This window comes from Diorhabda carinulata, chromosome 2, assembly GCF_026250575.1.
Source record: "Diorhabda carinulata isolate Delta chromosome 2, icDioCari1.1, whole genome shotgun sequence".
Taxonomy (NCBI): Eukaryota; Metazoa; Arthropoda; class Insecta; order Coleoptera; family Chrysomelidae; genus Diorhabda; species Diorhabda carinulata.
In genome coordinates, this window is record NC_079461.1 from 9,062,412 (window position 1) to 9,081,267 (window position 18,856).

General features: G+C 32.1%; 1 protein-coding gene across 4 annotated transcripts in view; it reads right to left on the reverse strand.

The window, feature by feature from the left end:
* LOC130903497 (L-lactate dehydrogenase) overlaps positions 1–15,233 on the reverse strand; it is a 37,191-nt gene extending 21,958 nt beyond the window's left edge. The window contains exons 1-3 of one of the 4 annotated variants that reach the window (XM_057815626.1): positions 4,970–5,388; positions 2,408–2,508; positions 1,302–1,431 (exon numbers count right to left, since the gene is read on the reverse strand). In XM_057815626.1, coding sequence (XP_057671609.1) covers positions 1,302–1,424 — 123 coding nt within the window. In that variant the 5' untranslated portion in view covers positions 1,425–1,431; positions 2,408–2,508; positions 4,970–5,388. Of the gene's footprint in view, positions 1–1,301; positions 1,584–2,407; positions 2,509–4,969; positions 5,389–14,986 lie in introns of those variants that run through there. The other 3 variants (XM_057815625.1, XM_057815628.1, XM_057815627.1) reach the window with 3 other exon arrangements.
* Between the last annotated feature and the right edge of the window lie 3,623 nt (positions 15,234–18,856).

The window sequence follows — 18,856 nt, forward strand, 5'->3', positions numbered from 1 at the left end:
TTGAAAAACTTTGTGAAACCTATAAATAAATATGGTGCCGGTTTTCAATATCCATAAACAAAATTTCTTCAAATCAGTGACGCAAAATTGAAGGATGGGGTTTTTGTAGGTCCGCAGATACGTGAGCTAATGAAAGAAAGCTTTTGATTCGAAATTGGGCAGATCAGAAAAAAGAGCTTGGGCGGCTTTTGTGGAAGTTTGTCATAATTTTCTTGGGAATACAAAAGCTGAGAACTACCGAGAAACCATTCGGGAGGTTCTTTCTGCTTATAAAGCTTTAGGATGCAATACGTCACTCAAGATTCATTTTTTGGACTCGCATTTGGATTTCTTTCCTAAAAATCTTGAAGTCGTATCAGGTGAACTCAGTGAAAGGTTTCATCGGGATATAATGCAGATTGAAAACGCTACAGTGGGAAATGGTCAGCAGCAATGCTTGCTGATTTCTGTTAATCGACTCCAATAGAAACGACGGAAAGAGAAAAATTACTTTGTTTTATTTCGTTACGATAATTGATACTTTAATAATATTGCTTGCTAATTAAATAAATATTATATTGGAAATCTACGTTTAGTGCTTAATCGTATGTCAGAGTCCGAGGTTAGAGAACAAAATATGATGAATTCATGCATGAAAACAAGAAGAAAAATTTTTTGCAGTTAATTTGTTATTCTGGATAAAATAACAACTAAACTAAAACTGTTGTTGGACCCGACTGTGGATATTAAGACCCTTGGAGCATCACAAGTCTGCTTTTCTCTAACAATTTCGAGAAATGGAAATAGGACCTAATAGAAATGATGCAATGCATCGGTACATTGGTACAGAAGCACCCTCTTGTGATTTCAATACTTATGTCAATTCTCCATTATTTGTCATTACATTATTTTTTAACTTGTTTTCTGTCGTTTTGAGTTTATTATTATAATGTAGGTTTACTTACAATACTGTTGACCCTTATTGTAAATTGGTCAATTTGTAGATTTCACATATTTGTGATAAACGTTAAAAAATTTTGTCATATCTATTTTAAACTATTTTTCAGACTTTTTCGTATCATCATTTGAATGCTTTATGTGTCGTTGTAAAACCATAATACCAACACCTCATATAGCAATCGACATATTTTTTATTTGACATGATTTGGTCAAAAGTAGTTTTTCTACTACCGCCGAATCGACTCAATCCACAAAAATTAAACATTTTGTACGATTGAAAGAAAATTTGTTGATCAATTTAGAATTACTTTTCTTGGGATAATTGAATCGTAATACTAATGTAAATTCACATAAAATCTTACCTGCATGAGCAAACTAACAACAGTAGCCATTCCAACTGCACCTGTACCGACAACTGTAACTCTGTTGGAGGTTTTTTCAATGGGTTCCCCTACGGGGACGAATAAGCTGTCTTTAACACTCATAATTACACTGCAAAAATAATATCAGTCAGTTGTATAAAAAATGAAATTTTCAGTAAATTTGACTTTTATGAGAAAAATATAAATTGACGTTTAGACATTTACATACTACGCTAGAATATAATTAATCAAATGACTAGTTGTTGTAGTTAATTGAACTTGGATAAATTGGACTCCTAAATTGGAGCGGGCGTACTTCAAAGCTCGTTGAGAATTTTCTGCTATGTACAGTCACGATTTCTCCTTATGTAAATAGTCTTTTAGAGTAGATTTTTTTAAAAAAGTTTTTATTAGCAATCAGAATATTTTTTTCAGTAGATGTAGTCAAGAATGAGGTTGATATTTATAGAAATATTATTATTCAAAACAAAGTTAAGCAGTAAGAATTAAATATGACATTTAGGTAAATTCTGTATATTTGAATCAAAACCGAATACAATTATTATCATAAGTTTTTGTTTCAAAGTATTGACTAATTCTGACGTATGAATATGAAGCGTCGTTTCCAATTCCCAATAAGATATTTTTAAAATCACAACGAATCCAAAATCAATGTGTGTTTTAAGTAGATATCATGATGCTTCAATTACAGAGCCTCACAATAAAAACTACTTTCAATTTCAAATCAAAGTTTTATAAACATGAATTTATTCTTCTTAGAAGTTATATTGAAAAGAACTAGAGACGAACCCAAATTGCCGCACGGGCTAGTCCATCAAGACTACTTCTATGAATTAATTCGTCAACTAGGTCTCCATTCTACGATTCTTTTGATTCTTTTTTTCTCGTAATTTTGAGAAGAAACCCCGAATTTAACAAATCAAATTAATCGTCATCATTCGCGATTAAATCAAATATGTGTGATAATATGCAGAGGTCTCACGCATCCAACAAATTTGCATTAAGAGAAAAAAATTACAAAAGGAATTCGAGGAAGGGTTAGTTTAAGTGTTCAAATTGATGATCATCTTGATCAATGCACTTACGGCAACGTTTCACAACGGAGAGGCAGTTCTGATGGCGAAGCACGTCAAGCTGTCCGCGAAGGGTGGTGGTCCTCTTGCAAAAACGAATCACGTCTTGCACACTGTTAAATTTGGTTAGGTTAGGAATTGTTACTGAATTTCGGTTAACATAGTTTGGCAATCCGCGTTCTTACACAGATAGGACGCAACAAAAAAAACTCTTGAAGCGTGAACTTGTATCGGTTATTAATTTGAAAACGCGTCTACTCGACGAACACGTGTTATCATGACCCAAACACAACTGTCTGAAGCACGAATTTGCTTCGTTTTAATCTTTTTCGGCAGCGTTGCCAGACTTATGAGCGGTGCTTGACGTTCGCTGACTTATGCCGACTTCTGTATAGTAAGCGGTGTCAAGATAACATTTTTTCAGATTAAGAAATAAAATAGTAGTTGAAAGATATTCTACCATCCACCTCTCCACTTAGAGAAGACGCACGCTGAGAATGTGTGTGGTTACACAGGGTCTTAATTTGAAAACATATCACTCTCTATATTTCGCCCTTATTGTAAAATCAACAATATATAGAGCCAAGTCACATTTTTGTGGAGGATAGTTTGTAGACTGCTTTTCACTAATATTACAGCAATCCTATATTGAGTACAGATACGAATCTACCTCTAAAATCTTAAATAGAAATGAAGTTCAATGATATATGTTTTAATTGTGAAATAGTTTTATTATGCTGCATGTTATATTACGAATATTATTGTAAAACTAACGGATATGTTGTTCTTATCTTCTAAAACCCAACAAATTGATAAGTTTGAAATATTTATCTTTAAAAGGCTACACCAGGAAAGTTATTCTTAATAAGATTGGTTATTTTACTGACATGACTAGAGTAACTTTTCTTTCCAATTATTCAATGGAATATTGTAACGAAGCTCCACGTCAGTTGAGAAAAGCTCCAGGTCAGGATGTCCTAAATTACTGAAAGAACTGTTAGGAGGATGGGCATTGTCCTGCATAATAACAATCCCAAAATTCATCATTCCTCCTCTATTTATTTTGTTAGCTAGCTCTCCGCAAACATTGTAAAGTTTCACAATACGAACCTACATAAAATGTTGTTCCTGCATAGAATTCAAAAACTAGTAGAAAGGTCATTTAAATTTTTTAAAACTCATTGTAGAATTTGTGTCATATCGAAACCATGTTTGATCACCAAAGTGGATATCGGAAATATTCATCAGTATTGTAAGGGTCAAGAAACCCATTCGATTAATCAGCTCATTAAACATTACCAACGGACTTGAGTCATTGTTTCCATACAATCGACTCATTCTGGGATGAACTTTTTGTCCCTTGTCTCTCATTACATATATAATTCAACCCTTCTCAATTTAAATTTCAAATGAAGAAGGAAGGAGTTTCAGAAATTTTCCAATTTTCTATTTAGCAATATAGAAATCTGTGATTTTTGCAGCTTTATAACAAGAAATATTACATTATGTTACTAGGAGTAGAAGGCAATCATTATTGTTGAGCCTAGATTTTTGTACTGCTGAGGCTGTGAAAACTGGGCGGAACATATAATAGGTCTTCTTCTCGGAGTGACAAATACTATTTTTTCTTTAAGCGTGAAAATAAAACATTGAAATTCTTCTTCTTGAGACATTTTTACAATTCACTTTTCAAAACTGACAAACATCAAATTAAATAAAAATTAAATGACAGTTCCTTCCTACTTGGTTACAACTCCCATAATAAGACGTTGCTATCGTTTCTCATTATTTTGTTACTGGTGTAATATTGAGCATTCATTATTTCACTAGTAAAAGTATAGGTTATTTTTACGATCTATGTTGCCGAAAATAATATAGATATTATTATACGCTTGAAGAAAAAATAAATTTTCACTTGTTCAATTCATATAATAATCGATGATGCTATAGAACCAAACTACATTTATCGTTTCTTTAAGAAAAATAGACGTTCTAAAAATTCCTCAATTCAGTTTAGCCAGATCGCAATTTCATCATAACTACCTAACCGTCGATGCCGAAGATTGATAAGCTCATACTTCTACTAATATTTGTGACCATCATAAATGTTATCGACTAGCATAGACTTATATATCCTATTATCATCAGTCAACTGTTGGACTAAAACGTTTTATCTCCTTCTAGCTTTTGAATATCTTAGATTCCAAACAAAAAAAGTGTAAAGACTGAAATTATATTTTACAGAAGACTGCTTTATGTACATTCTTAGAAATCTCCCTGTATAGTTGAATGAAATAATTAATGTGTTATAAATATTTTTATAATTCAAAACAACTATGTGTATATAAATAATGAGTAACTTTAAAGGACCTAATCTTCTACAACTTTTCTTTTTTAATTTATTTTAATATTTAACATTTTTCATTAATATAATTGAAAACCAGCCTATTTGATATCTACAATACTAGTAATTAAGAGAAATAAGCAGCATAATAAAAATTAAGATGAATGACGAAAAACAGATTAAATTCACTTTATAGAGTCGCAAGTTTATTCAAAATACATGACACTTACCGGCAAATGTAAAACAAATATTACCACAACACTCCGTTATCTACAAGCTTAGAACTTTAACTGGATCCAAGGTGACCTTCACTTCATTTAAAATATCGTTTTTGAGTCAAGCGCATGCCCTGGTCTTCACTTTCAATTTCCATGAATCGCCGTAACTCCCCAATGTGCACGATCTTGAATGATTATTTTTTATGATGTAATATGGTGAAAATTTATCCGTCTAAAGACTTAACGGTTTTATTATTTGTACCTCTATCTGTTGTAGATTATAATATGTCAAATTGAAGACTGCTTTTCTCTATGATATCGTTTATTTGAAGTAGGTCAGTGCTGGTTCTAATGTAAAATTGCACAACTTGTGAGACGATTTCGTTTTTATTCAGTGAATTATTACGTGATGTTGGTTCATACGTTCATGGCCTAGAGAATTCAGCGTTCGTGTCTACCGGCATGTAGTCGTTCAAGCGTTCATTTACATTTTACCCATATTCTCATAGGTTACTCATGAGCTAAACGTTTTATTCGATTAGTTGGAAACACAACACCGACATATTCTACAACTGTCTGCTTTCACAAAAATTTAGTTTGAAAGTTTCGCATCGAGCGCATTCAATTACACTAATTGGGAATAAAAATAATGAATATAAAAATACTAGAGTTATGTATGTTAGGAGAAGGTCACAAGGGAGATATGTAACTTATTGAAAATGGAATGTTATCAAAAATAAAACTATTAATAAAAATCAAATATCGCTACTCGCACCCTAACCTTCTATCTCAAGTTATTACGTAATTAGATAATCCAACATCTTATAGTGACCACATTAATATAAAATATATTTTGTTTAAATAGAAAATATATTGACTTGGCCATCGCATGAAAACACTATGTAAAGAAAGGTTTACACTATGTAGCAAAGCTACATGTAGCACAATTATATAGCTCTGCTACAAATTCAAAAAGTGACACTGAACATCTGCTATATAGACCGCCTATATAGCAAATTTAATGCTATTTTGATATTGAAAATATCACAGTAGCTGCAGCGAACGCAGCGGCTGCTGCAAGAACTATTTTCTTCTTCGACATCTAGCCGGGAACAGAACACTCTGGTTACTTCCAAGCTATATGTAGGTCTGCCAGAAGGAATGGGATCAAATTTATTTATAGTAGAGCTACTATATAGCAGAGCTGTATAGCTCTCCAGCTATATAGTCTAAACCCAGCATAACTCACAAGCAATACTGACTGAGTTGTGAAGCTTTTTTTACAAGTTTTGTTTTTGATGGTATAGTGTTTTTACGCGATGGCCAAGTCAATCTATTCATTTTGAGCATGAAAGATTTTCAATATTAATGTAGTCACTATAAGATGTTGTTAGATTAGAACAGAAGGTCCCTTAAGTAGGGACTGAATAAATCAACCGACTTTGTAATACATAACTGTTCACGGTAGAAGAATTTGCGAGACTTGGTCTTTTTGCAAGTCTTGTTTTTGATGGCATCTCACTTCTTTTTGTAGATACACCTCCTTTTTGCCTTTTCACTACCTCTACTTCTTAAATACCGACAACGCATTTTCTTAAAGCCCACTCACTGTACCTCTATGGGTTTTTCTGGGAAGCTTTGATATTACAATTTTTGAAAAGTCTGGACGGTGAATGCTTTTTAGCCTATTGTATTCACAAATTGAGGATTCCTGCGCTTTGATACTTCCAAAGTTTTTATACATCATATTATATGGGATTACAAAGTTATTTATGCAGTTGGTGTACCTAGAAAACTAGACTGAAATAGTTTTTTTCTACGACCGTGCGTTTTAACCCACTTTCCCGCACGCATTTTAGTTTTGAAAGTGACATTCTTCAAAGGAGAAACAAATATCAAAACTGGTTTGATATCAGTTGCTATGACAACCCAAGCGTGTAATTGTTACTAAAACGTCAAAGTTGTTCAAAACGTCTTGGAAGTGACCGAATAAGAACAATCTTCTTTTAAATTAAACCACATTAAACCGAATCCGATACAATAATATTAATGGATTCATCCGACGAATAACTTCCCGAAGCCGTTTTGAAGGCTGCAAATGAAGCTAATTCCGAGCTGTTACCTGTCAAATCCAGACTAAAGTATGAGAAGCAATACGACCATTTTGTTACATGGTGTAAGGAGAAAGGGGCCAAAACTTATAAGGAAGAGGTATTTCTGGCGTATTTTTCAGACCTAAGTAAGGTTTTGAAATCTAATACATTATGGTCCCGCTATTCGATGGTAAAAAGTTTCTCTGTACTACAAATGACTTAAAACCGTTGCCGTCACCGTCATCGTCATCTTTATGCGACCTGCAACCGATGCCATCTTCACCGACGTCATCTACCTTCCAGTTGAAACCAAATAACTCCACTGGGCCGGAAATTCTTACTAGTCTACAGAATACAACAAATTGTGTTTTCAATATTAATATTTATAATAATTAATAGTTTTTAGTTAAAATTTTGTATATTATTATGTTTGTTGGAATAAAATAATTTTTGAAAAATGGGTTGGTATACTTTTATGTATATACGGTCGTAGAAAAAATTATGTTCCTAACTCATGCGTAAAGTGTCTTTCCCTCACTTGACTGCTTGCCCGAACGACGCGGGACAACTGCAGTCGCGTGCGGGAAAGTATCACTTTCCGCACTTGTTAGGAAATAGTTATTTTTTCTACGACCATATATACAACGACCCATTTTTCAAAAATTATTTTATTTCAACAAACATAATAATATACAAAACTTTAACTAAAAACTACTAAGTATTATAAATCTTAATATTGAAAACACAATTTGTTGCATTCTGTAGACTAGTAAGAATTGCCGGTCCAATGGAGTTATTTGGTTTAATGTGTTTTAATTTAGAAGAAGATTGTACTTATTCGGTCACTTCCCAGACGTTTTGAACAACTTTGACGTTTTAGTAACAATTACACGCCTGGGTTGTCATAGCAACTGCTATCAAACCCGGGTGGTTTGATAGCAGTTGCTATGACACTCCTTTGAAGAATGTACAAGGTTATATAAAAAATATCTTCATTATTTTATATTTTCAAAAAATTAAAAATGCTACAAAAATTTTATTAAATGATTAAATTTTATTTGATGAACTATTTCGTGAATATTTATTTACCTGTAGTAACAATAGTTATAATCACCGAAGTAAAAAACTATCTAATAAGGTAAAAATATGCATAATTTTACTTTCCCGCACTAGTGACACTTTCAAAGCTAAAATGCGTGCGGGAAAGTGGGTTAAAACACACGGTCGTAGAAAAATAACTATTCTTTATACACTAAACACTAATTGTATTAAAAATTTGAAGCTTCTATGTCAACTAGAGTTTTGATAATCGGTCAGTCAGTGTGTGACAAAAATAAGAATTTCCACTAGTTATAAGTGATTATTAAACTACTAGTTCAAATTGAATGAAATTTGCAGCTGTACTTCCTCAATTTGTACTTTACATTACTATTTCTATCTTATAATAATTAGTAAACGTACAAGTTAAATCGTTTCAATTTCAGATATTTATTTTTGTGATTTTAATGTGATAAATGGGCATGTGTTTCATTTACAAGTGGTCTAATTTTCATACCAAGATCAAAATTCATAATATCTAAATATAAATACCACCAGCATTTTATTATTAGTGGAATCTTGAATGTGTGTCAAAGACTAATAAAAATTCCAAGTTTATTTTAAACTTTCAAATAAACAATAAAATGAAAATATAACAGTTCAAAAACCTACAAAAACACGCTTCAAAAAAATGAAAGTTGAAAATAATTTTTTCAATAAATCAAAATGAAAATAAAGTGATTAATAATTGAAATAATTTTAAAGTAAAAAGCGTAGCCTTCTTTAGATTTTCTGATAATGACTATATCTATATCAGTATCAATTGAGATGAAAAACCCAGGACTTTTTAAAATTGAATTTATTTCTTTTATAACCACTTTATCCACATTTTGAATCACATTAAATTTATTTATATTTTTTATTTTCGGTTTCTAAGCGTGTTCATTTTGAAATTTCAAATAAGTAACAAAATTAAACAAGTCAAAATGTCGTCAAACTCTCAGCGCATTTTTTACTGTTAGCGATCAGTAAATATAAATAAAAATCTTAATTTATTTAACGAAGTTTCCATGAAAATTAAAACAAAAAAAAAATATTAATAATTTCATTTATTCCATAACTGGCTGACGCGGAGAACTTCGTTAGTTTTGCATTAATTAGTTTCTTAGTTTTTTTATATTTTTTATGTTATTCGGGACACTGCTGGGTCTGTTATAAGATAAAAAAAGATAAAAGAAAGTTAATAGTGAGATTTCTTTATAGTTATAAGTAAGCAAGCCGCACTGGAAACTACAGTAGTTTAAACTCAAATGGTACGTCAGTCGGAATCATTGGGGGGCGTTATATCAAAATATCTTCTTTATACTTTCCTTTCAATATGATTGCTTCTAATACGTAATTTTTTTATCGCTAATACTATGCCGTTACTAAGACGCCGTTGGTTAATATTTCTCAACATTTCGTTCCATTTCAGGTACTTCTGCCTAAATTTGTCCGCCGCCTTATATGAGGCATGTCGAGTATAAATAATTCACAAACACACCATACTTTTTACTCTACAATAATTGCAGAAAGGGTTTACCAATGCAGCGAAACACACACACCCACATTAAGACGTCCAAGAAGACAAGAGTCTAAAAAGATAAAGATTTCCCAGAATCTCTCATAGAACTCAGGGGAGAGGAGAGCCTACGCGCGAAACTGAGACGCGAACGAGGATGAGGACCTGTCGAAATGATAGAAGGTTGGTCGAATGTCTTTCTTCGCACCCACCTGTGGATGTATCCGGCGGTGCGTGTGTACACTTTTTTAATTTTATATAAATTTGTGGCTTTTAGATATAGTAATATTGTGATTGATAGTAGCGCCACTCAATTGTTTTGCATTTCCTGAACCTCTCCACTAACACTTGATTATATTATAGAAAAGTGTTGTTTTTAGACTTTTTCGGGTAGTTTCTAAATTTTTCTCTCCTTAAGAACTATCCTCGTATTTCAATGAATATTATGTCAATGGGCGAGTCGCTATAGGAAGGTTAATTAGTGTTCGGAATATTAGTAACCCATTTCTTGTAGCAGTGAGCAAGTGAGGTATTCTCCTTTTCTGTTTCAAGAAAAAGGGCTGTTTCTTAGACCAACGGATGATGAGAGTATACCACGTATTAGTCTAGGAGTAAGTTATTCAAACGAATTGGAATAAGAATCTATATTGACATAAATGGGGAGAAACGTGACTTGTATTGAGAATATCTAAGGATTTATTGTTTGCAAGACATGATCTTTTCTATAATTTGATTGGCAGGGTATATTCTCGGGAATTAACGAACGACAGCAGGGTTATGAGAGGTTGGATGAAATAATCTTATCAGTCAATAATCACTTCTTTTTAGAGGCAACCACGCCTCTTTGCATTCATCATCCAGTTTAGGTTTGTATATTGAAATGTATGTACGAAATTTACATATAAAGAGATGGCTAAAGAACAGTTAAGGACTTAATCAACCAAAACTGTAACAAAATCAGCCATATGAACAGATTGCTTTTATTCTTATATTTATAATTATTTTTAGATTTCAGAGTTCAAATTTTAGTAATGTTAATAACGGTATTCACTATAAATACCATAGTTTGTATAATAATTCAATCTCTTTCTATATGAACACTGAATTTATTATCCAGAATTGGGCAGTTGTTCAAAAATTACAATAATAAACCTATTATTGGATACAACTAAATATAAATATTCTTCTCGTAATAATTTAACAAATATCTTTTTAATAGCTCGTTATAAAAATATATATAGATATAAACAAATAATATATAAAATATACTTGAATATTGGGAATAATAATAATAATATGACAGTGACAGATTGAATAATAAGCTTGATTAAAATCATAAGTGCCACACTTACTATAGATACAACAGATATCCCCCACTACTATAAATATTAAACGAAAGATCTTCATTGGATATAGTTTCTGAGGGAGGATTCCGATCTCTACAGAACACAATTGTCTTGATATTTTCAGCCAGTAACAGTTTTTCTTCAGACATCGCCTTCAACCTTTGGTTGACTGTTTGGACACTTCGTTATGCCAAGCCGTTGGTGTCCAGGTGCGATAAGTTTTTGTAAAATTCCGTAAGATGTATAGTAGAAATGGAACTCGGAGCTTACAAATATCGTTGTATTATCCAAAACAATTGTATTGGGCAATTCATGTACAGAGAAAATGTCGTCCAGTAACTTAATAGGAGAACCAGAACTTGGGACATCATTCAGTATCCTCCAGCTATTTGAATTAATATAAATTATGAAATAGTTACTCTCAAACAGCCCAACGTAATCATCTAAATGTATCCGCTCCCAATTAGCGCCAGGAGCATACCAAAGATGGACGACAACTTTGGAAGAATTATTTCTTTGCATACCACTGCTTTTGACTAAGTGCTCAATATCACGGTCAATTCATTCCAATAAACATAACACCGAGCCAGCTGGTTCATTTTGGTGATTCCTACATGGGTAGCATGCTACTCATGCAGGATATCTGGGCGCTGGTTATTCCTGAACAGCATTCCACTGGAAACGGAGAATCTTCAGCATTGTTCTGCATTTTTCTCATCACAGTAGATCAGGATATTCCTAAGTTGCCTTCGTTATGGAAGTAGCTGTGAAAATGACACTAGAGATTTGGACAATTAACTCAACCTATTAATGATATGACGCTGAGACAAAACCGCGCGCTCTGAAAAAATCCACAAGGTACGGATGTTGCTTTAACCTTGATTGAAAAAGACGCTGGTTATGTGTACGGCTTGTATTTGTTGAAACTAGATCGAATAATATTAATATGACAGTAACAGAATGAATGATTAATTGATAAGCTTCATTAGAATCAGGACTGCCACAATAACAGTAGATACAACACTGAGGTTAGAAGTATTTGAGTAGATCTTTTGTTTAGAATGGAATGTAGACGGTAATTAGTACTTTAACATTATATTTATTATATATATATATATATATATATATATATATATATATATATATATATATATCATTATATATATATATTTATATATTATATTTATTATATTATAAGGATTAAAAGTGCATATTTTTTTACGAGTAATATTATAATAGGCACTTTTAGTCCGTATGATATATATTATTTTTTCTCCAACCAAGTCAAAATTAAAATAAAGATAGTTTTATTCAAAAATCGTTAATAATTTGGTGATAAATTTGAACACTTATTAATTATAACAGCGATAGCAAGTCGGTAGTCATGGATATCTGGTATTGTTGGTAAATATCGATTGTCAAGTAGACGTATTAATCATATAATTTTTGTAGTAGTTTTTACGTTGCTTTCAAATTGAATCCCGAACTCGATGAAAATATACCTGCGGATATATTGGAAAGTGCCGAAGCAGTATATCTAAATCTTTTGCCACCCAAATCTTGCCAAGTATATGAACTTGCATATCAGCGATTTATGGATTGGTGTAAAGAAAAAAATGTGCAAAACTATGCGGAGAATGTTGTTATGGTGTATTTCTCAAATTTAACGAAGACCGTCAAGCCATCCACTCTTTGGTCACAGTTTTTAATGTTGCGGTCTACACTGGATATGAAAAATGGTGTGGATATTAGTAAATATTCAAAATTACGAGCATTGGTAAAAAGGCAAAGTGATGGATATATACCTAAAAAGTCTAGGGTTTTTACAAAGGAGGAAGTGGATCGGATACTTTTTGTAAGAGACAATGTTTTTTCATCAAATTTCAATTAAAGAGTTCAAATGCAATAACTTTTAGTCCTCGGATTTAAAGTAGCGTTTTTAATTCTAGGATTAAAAGTGTTGCTAAGCAACGAGCAAATTTTTGTACGGTAATGGAATTGATGGTTTTTGCATCTGAAAATAGTACAAAAATGTCAACATTTTTTGATGGTTGGAGAATAATTTATTTGTTCTCTTACTAACATCTTTATTTACTTTCTGAATGAATGAAATAAATTAAGGTAATATCGATATCGAGTTATTTTTATCTAAATTTACTCAAGCGTATAACGTATTCAGCGTCTAGATTCAAAATATTAGTCACTGGAATAATCTAAAACTGCCGGTATTATGTGATAAGTGATAAAATTTACGATTAGCTGTAAATATTTTCTAGCAATTCAAATGAATAAATGAATATTACATTAATATTTTTTTGGTTATTATGAAACTACATGAATCGAATATAACTTGGTCTATTTATGAAAATCTCATGATTTTCTTCACATTTAAGATTAATATAAGTTTCAACTATCCTAGGGAAGGTAAATCTGGTACTACTGAATCAATATGGGTGTTAGCTTCTTCAACAATTGCTGCTTTATTTTCATCTATATTTTCTGCTATTGGGGATAAAATGACCAGAGGAACACATCCCTTTCCTACTTTTTGAGTTTTGGAGGGTAGTAACAGCTGCGATCAGAATCATTGCGATGTGTATTCAAGTGAATTAAATGTTCGTAAATGCCTAGGATAGTTTATCTTAAGATCAGATTCGATAATTTTGATCCCTCTGACTACCATCGATTAGAAAGATCAACAGCATTAGACAATGACATACGATCGAGGAAATCTTAAATACCGGTAACCAACCTTGGTCGACCATTTAGGAATATTTGCAGTAGATTAGCAAAATAAACAAAGCAGGAGTTTAGGTCCATCATAATCTCTCCGAAAAAATCCAAACTTCAACGTACACCATACAAAACCGTTTTTGAATCGCTTTTCCAATGGAGGCATATACTATAATCCAAAACGCAAAAGGCAAATGAATCACAGGAGCACTGCAGTCCAGGTTTATATCTGAAATAGGTATTTCTGTGTGTTCAGTAGAGTATATATGCAGTATTGTTCATTTTGAAATGCTGAATCCTCGAATAGCTATTAATGTAGATATTTATTTTGAACAATTCGATCGAGTGAATCAATCTTCAAATGAAAAGTATCTGGCGATTGTTGAGAAGAAAGGTATTATTTGACAACCCAACAATGCAAGACCGCACTGAGCAAGGTGAACCATAGAAGAACATTAATGAGTTGGAGTGTGAGTTACGGCCTGAATCATCACACGATTTTGCACCCATGGAGTTACAACATTTTTCAGTACCAAAAAATTGGAAGTAGATATGAATGCTAAGCCTATTGATTTATTACAGGTAGGCATTTCAAATTTGCAAAACTTTTACGCGCCGGTTATTTACCAAAGTGCCTAGTTTCGAATAACTTTAGTTCAATAAAGTAGTTTATGAAATAACTTGCCTCTTATTTAACTCTAGAAAATGTAAGTTCTCCTGTTGGTCGTACCACATTTTTCATAATATTCTACCGAGTAGTTCACAAAAATCAATATATTTTTTCATTAATTTCAAATGGGCTTACAACTTTCAACAATGAATTAAACAGCTAACCAAAGAACTATCGACATAATGTTTAATCTGCGTTTAGCAGATCGAGAGGAAATAAATATCAGTAATTAAATACAAAATGAATGTTTGAAATAAAGCTTGGCCGGGGATAATAACCCCCTAGACTCGAGATAAATGGCTGGGTCCTATGTATTTATTATTGAAATGGATTGAATTTTCGAAATCTACAACTGTATTATGTAGGAGGAATTAACAACATACCAATCCATATGCTTCTTCTAAAGTACAAATAAAATTAGTTGCTTCACAAAAAAAATTCAAGAATAAAATTCCTCCTTCAAAACTGTAGTACGTAGTCTCAGTATATAACTGCGTATTTTGTGAAATTGTCACAATCAAATGCTTTGGAATAATCAATTTTTACAATGTATTTGGTTACTTCGTGGATGATAAACGTAATACTTACCATATAAATACTTTGTGATTACTTTTGTCACTTTTCTGTTTGTTTATTCACTTTGTCTGTTTGTAATATTTCTATTTATTTCCAACTGAACAATGAAACTTCTTGGTAATAAGCCGAATCAAATTGAATAAATTTAATTAAAACAAATATATAGAGTTTAGAATTTACAATTTTTCATAATTCCTAAGTTTATAGTAGGTCTTAACTTTAATCAACTAATGACCGATGAATAGCAATAATGCAGCCGTAGTTTTTTTTATCCGCCTCAATTTTCACTTAATCTACTAGTAACTGTTCAAAGTGCCATTTTCACTTCTACAATCCTAATACAATACTATAGTTGCCGAGCTAAACACACAACCATAAACCCCACCCATAACTATCCCATCCCAAGCTCTAGGGAAGAAACAAATCTTATAGGAGCACAAAATCAAATCACAAACAAAATCAAAACTTCTTTAAACCTCCCTTTCTATTGTATTAGTTTTCTAAACATATTGATACTAAAATGGACTAAAAATGGTATAAAAACAAATATTCTGCCATCTATGAGCGTATTCTGTAAACTTCTTAAAATGTTTCGCAGGATTCGTTAGAGTTATTGCGAGCTCATAGTAAGTGGCGACATCTTATCAAATAGTAATCACTGTTTAAGGAATTTATTTGAGCTTCTAAAAATTCTGTAGTCCTGATCTTTCGAATTCGCCGGGAAGCAGCCTGTTGATGGCTCCGCGATCTTAGCACCCCATGTGTGGAATTTCGAGTGACAAATTTTACATCGGAAAGGTCAGAAATTGGTCATAAATTTTTTATTAACGGTTAATGTTTTTAAAGTCATTGAAAAATTTTTGCACCTCATTAATGAAAAAATAAAAAATTCCGATCAAGAAACATTTGGTGATAATTGGACAGCTAAAATACATATTTGGTCAATATTGGAGAAAATCAAATGAGTTATCACTGTTGTAACGCGCATGCTTTGGGACGGTGGATTGTATCAGAACGAGGGGAGGAGGTTATATTTTTTTAAGAAAAAACTTATACTTCTATCAAATATATAATAGTGAAGAGTGACATAGGATGTTTTTTAAACTTCGTGAAGTACAAAGTGCACGCATGGGATTTGGGGGATACCCAGGCCATTTTATTGTTTTCTGCAGAAGCAATATACAATGAAACTTTCATTATAACTTATCAACTAAAGAAGTACGTATCACACATGATTCTACGATTACGTCGATTGCTGCGATTATTATTCTAGTAAATAGAGCAGTGAAAAAACAACCAATAAAAAGTAAAAAAGGATAAGAACCGAAGATAGATAGAAAAAATAGTGTAACTATTATATTAGACTATAAATAAAAATGTTTGAGTTGAAAAACTTAAATTATAATAAATATTTCCAGTTTAAAAAATACGTATATAAAATTATTATAAAATGAGCTAGTTAGTTATCATCCCCCAAATCCTATGCATCCACTTTGACCTTCACGTAATATCCTATTTCTTTCTTCTCTTTTTTATATTTGAAAGTAGTACATGTTTCCTCTACTCCGACTGGTTCATGGTAAAGAACTGTGATTAAATGGTCATTTCCCTGATAACATGAAGCCGTCCCAAAACATGCGCGTTACGACAGTGACAACTGCAAAAATTTGTCAATGCCCTCGAAAAACTTTAACCCTCTATAAAGCATTTTCTAATGATGACCAATTAATAACTCCAACTGACCTTTTGTGACCAATTTCTGACCATTCAGATAGTATAATTGTTTAATCGAGATTTTGCATATGGTGTCCTAAGATCGCGGATCGTGGTTAATAGTTTGGTATTTATTAATTATTTTTTGGGTTAACAATTATTTGCTTGGAGTCATTTACTTCAATAGGATTGTAAGATGTCACAACTTTGGTTATAATTTCACATTGAATCGCGATTTTAATTTTGGTGATCATTTACTATTTTTGGCTGTTACATTTCATTATATCTGGTGGTAAAGTAAACATAAGCCATAAATAATTATGTTGTAGGTGAGTGTAATAGAATGAAAATTGCACACTGTCTCTTCTGTTACCATATTTCTGAAACAAATTATGCCTTTCTATCGCGTATTTTTAAAGATTTTTTCCCTTTCAACATATTGACATTCATTTTTTCAGATAATCTCAATTTGAATGTTTGCTTCCATGTAATGCAGAAGTGAAACCCCTAATATGACGAGAGTAATGTATATATGTCTGAAGGGACGATTCACCGTAGATTATTTGATTTACTTAGTGGACTGTATTTTTTGTGTTTGTTGATGTGATATTACGATTGACTGAATAAATATGATAACTTCACTTTATTTTCTTCATATACATTCTAGAATTTCTCTTTTAAAACTGTTTCCATATTGTCTGTAAATTGTGTGTCCCCTGTCCTTTTGAGAATTATTGTTTGAATTAATTTTAGTGTCAACATAAACTCCATCCCTTTTCTTTAGAAATGGAACAAATGTTCATCCATGTACATTTATTCAGAAAACTCGCAATTACGAAACAATTAAAAACATTCCTGGTTAGAGCGATATGTTATAGAGTTTAATTTTAAGAGGCGAATAGATTTTTCACGGTTACATCCTTTCAAAGACCTAATTATGTTAATGCAACTTGTGTAAATTATGAAATATATGTTAAGCGTGGCTGGGTTATTGGAGTAGACTCTACTTTTCATGTATCCCCAAATAAAAAAATCCGGTCGTGTTGGGTCCGGAGTTCTAGGCGATACATATCATGGTTATCTATCGTTCAGAATTTACAGTGAGAGATTGTCCCTGTTGATTTTGAAAGAAATAGGGTCCGACAATTCTGTGCGTTGATATGGTGTTACGGTTACGGTTACTTTCGGTGAATGCAGAGGCTTTTGATGTTTTGCACGTGGTTAATCTGCAGCCCAGTAACGGCAGTTCTGTCTATTGACATGGCCTTTTAAGTGAAAATGGGTTTCGTCGGAGAACAGAATATTGTTGAGAGCGTTCCAACATTATTCCAACAAAAGCTCGTCTTATAATTAAATCATTTGGCTCTAATTTCTGCACAATTTGAATTTTGGTGTAATTGGTATATAGCTATCTAATGGCACTAGTCGTAAATCAATGGAATTGAAACTTTAAAAGGTAGCATGTGGGTTCATCTATTATTAGGTAGCCATGAAGTGTACTGAAGAATTAACTGTAGCTGGACACGAGTTTATAGATAGAAGTTGTCTATTACTAGACAATTTAGTAAGTTTCTACCATACTCTAGACTTATTGCAATAGCATTTATAAAACAGAAGCGCACAGTAAATCAATGAGTTGAATTTTAAAGATATGCGGCGAATAGTGATCCGGGTGGTTAACTTCTATCAGTGTTTCTAGTGTAGTAAGTGTAATGAAATTTTTCTCCTTCTATTGCTCTTCTATTGTTCTGTTGACAGCAAACTTACAATAACAAATTAAGTCGCTTGCAATTTTTATTGAATATCATGTAGTAGCTTATTTGACAGTAAACTACAAGATGAAAAACAATCATTGATGTCTTTCAAGTTTTTCCCCAATAATATGATCTTTGATAGTATGTAGTACAAATGTTTATTTAATTATTCATTAGTTTTCCGAGAAATGTTTGATTGTGCTTTAATACCCTGTGTAAGTATTTTCAATAAATAATTAGAAAGTATCATAATTTTCTTTAGAATTTTTTTATTTCACAGCATTATCTTCAAGTCATCTACTCGAATTTTTTGCATCAAGTCCTGGAACACCCTGTGTAACAGAATGATTAGTAGGTTACTAAATAGGAGACTATACTCCATTTGAGTGATGTAATGGGCAAGCTATATCTTATT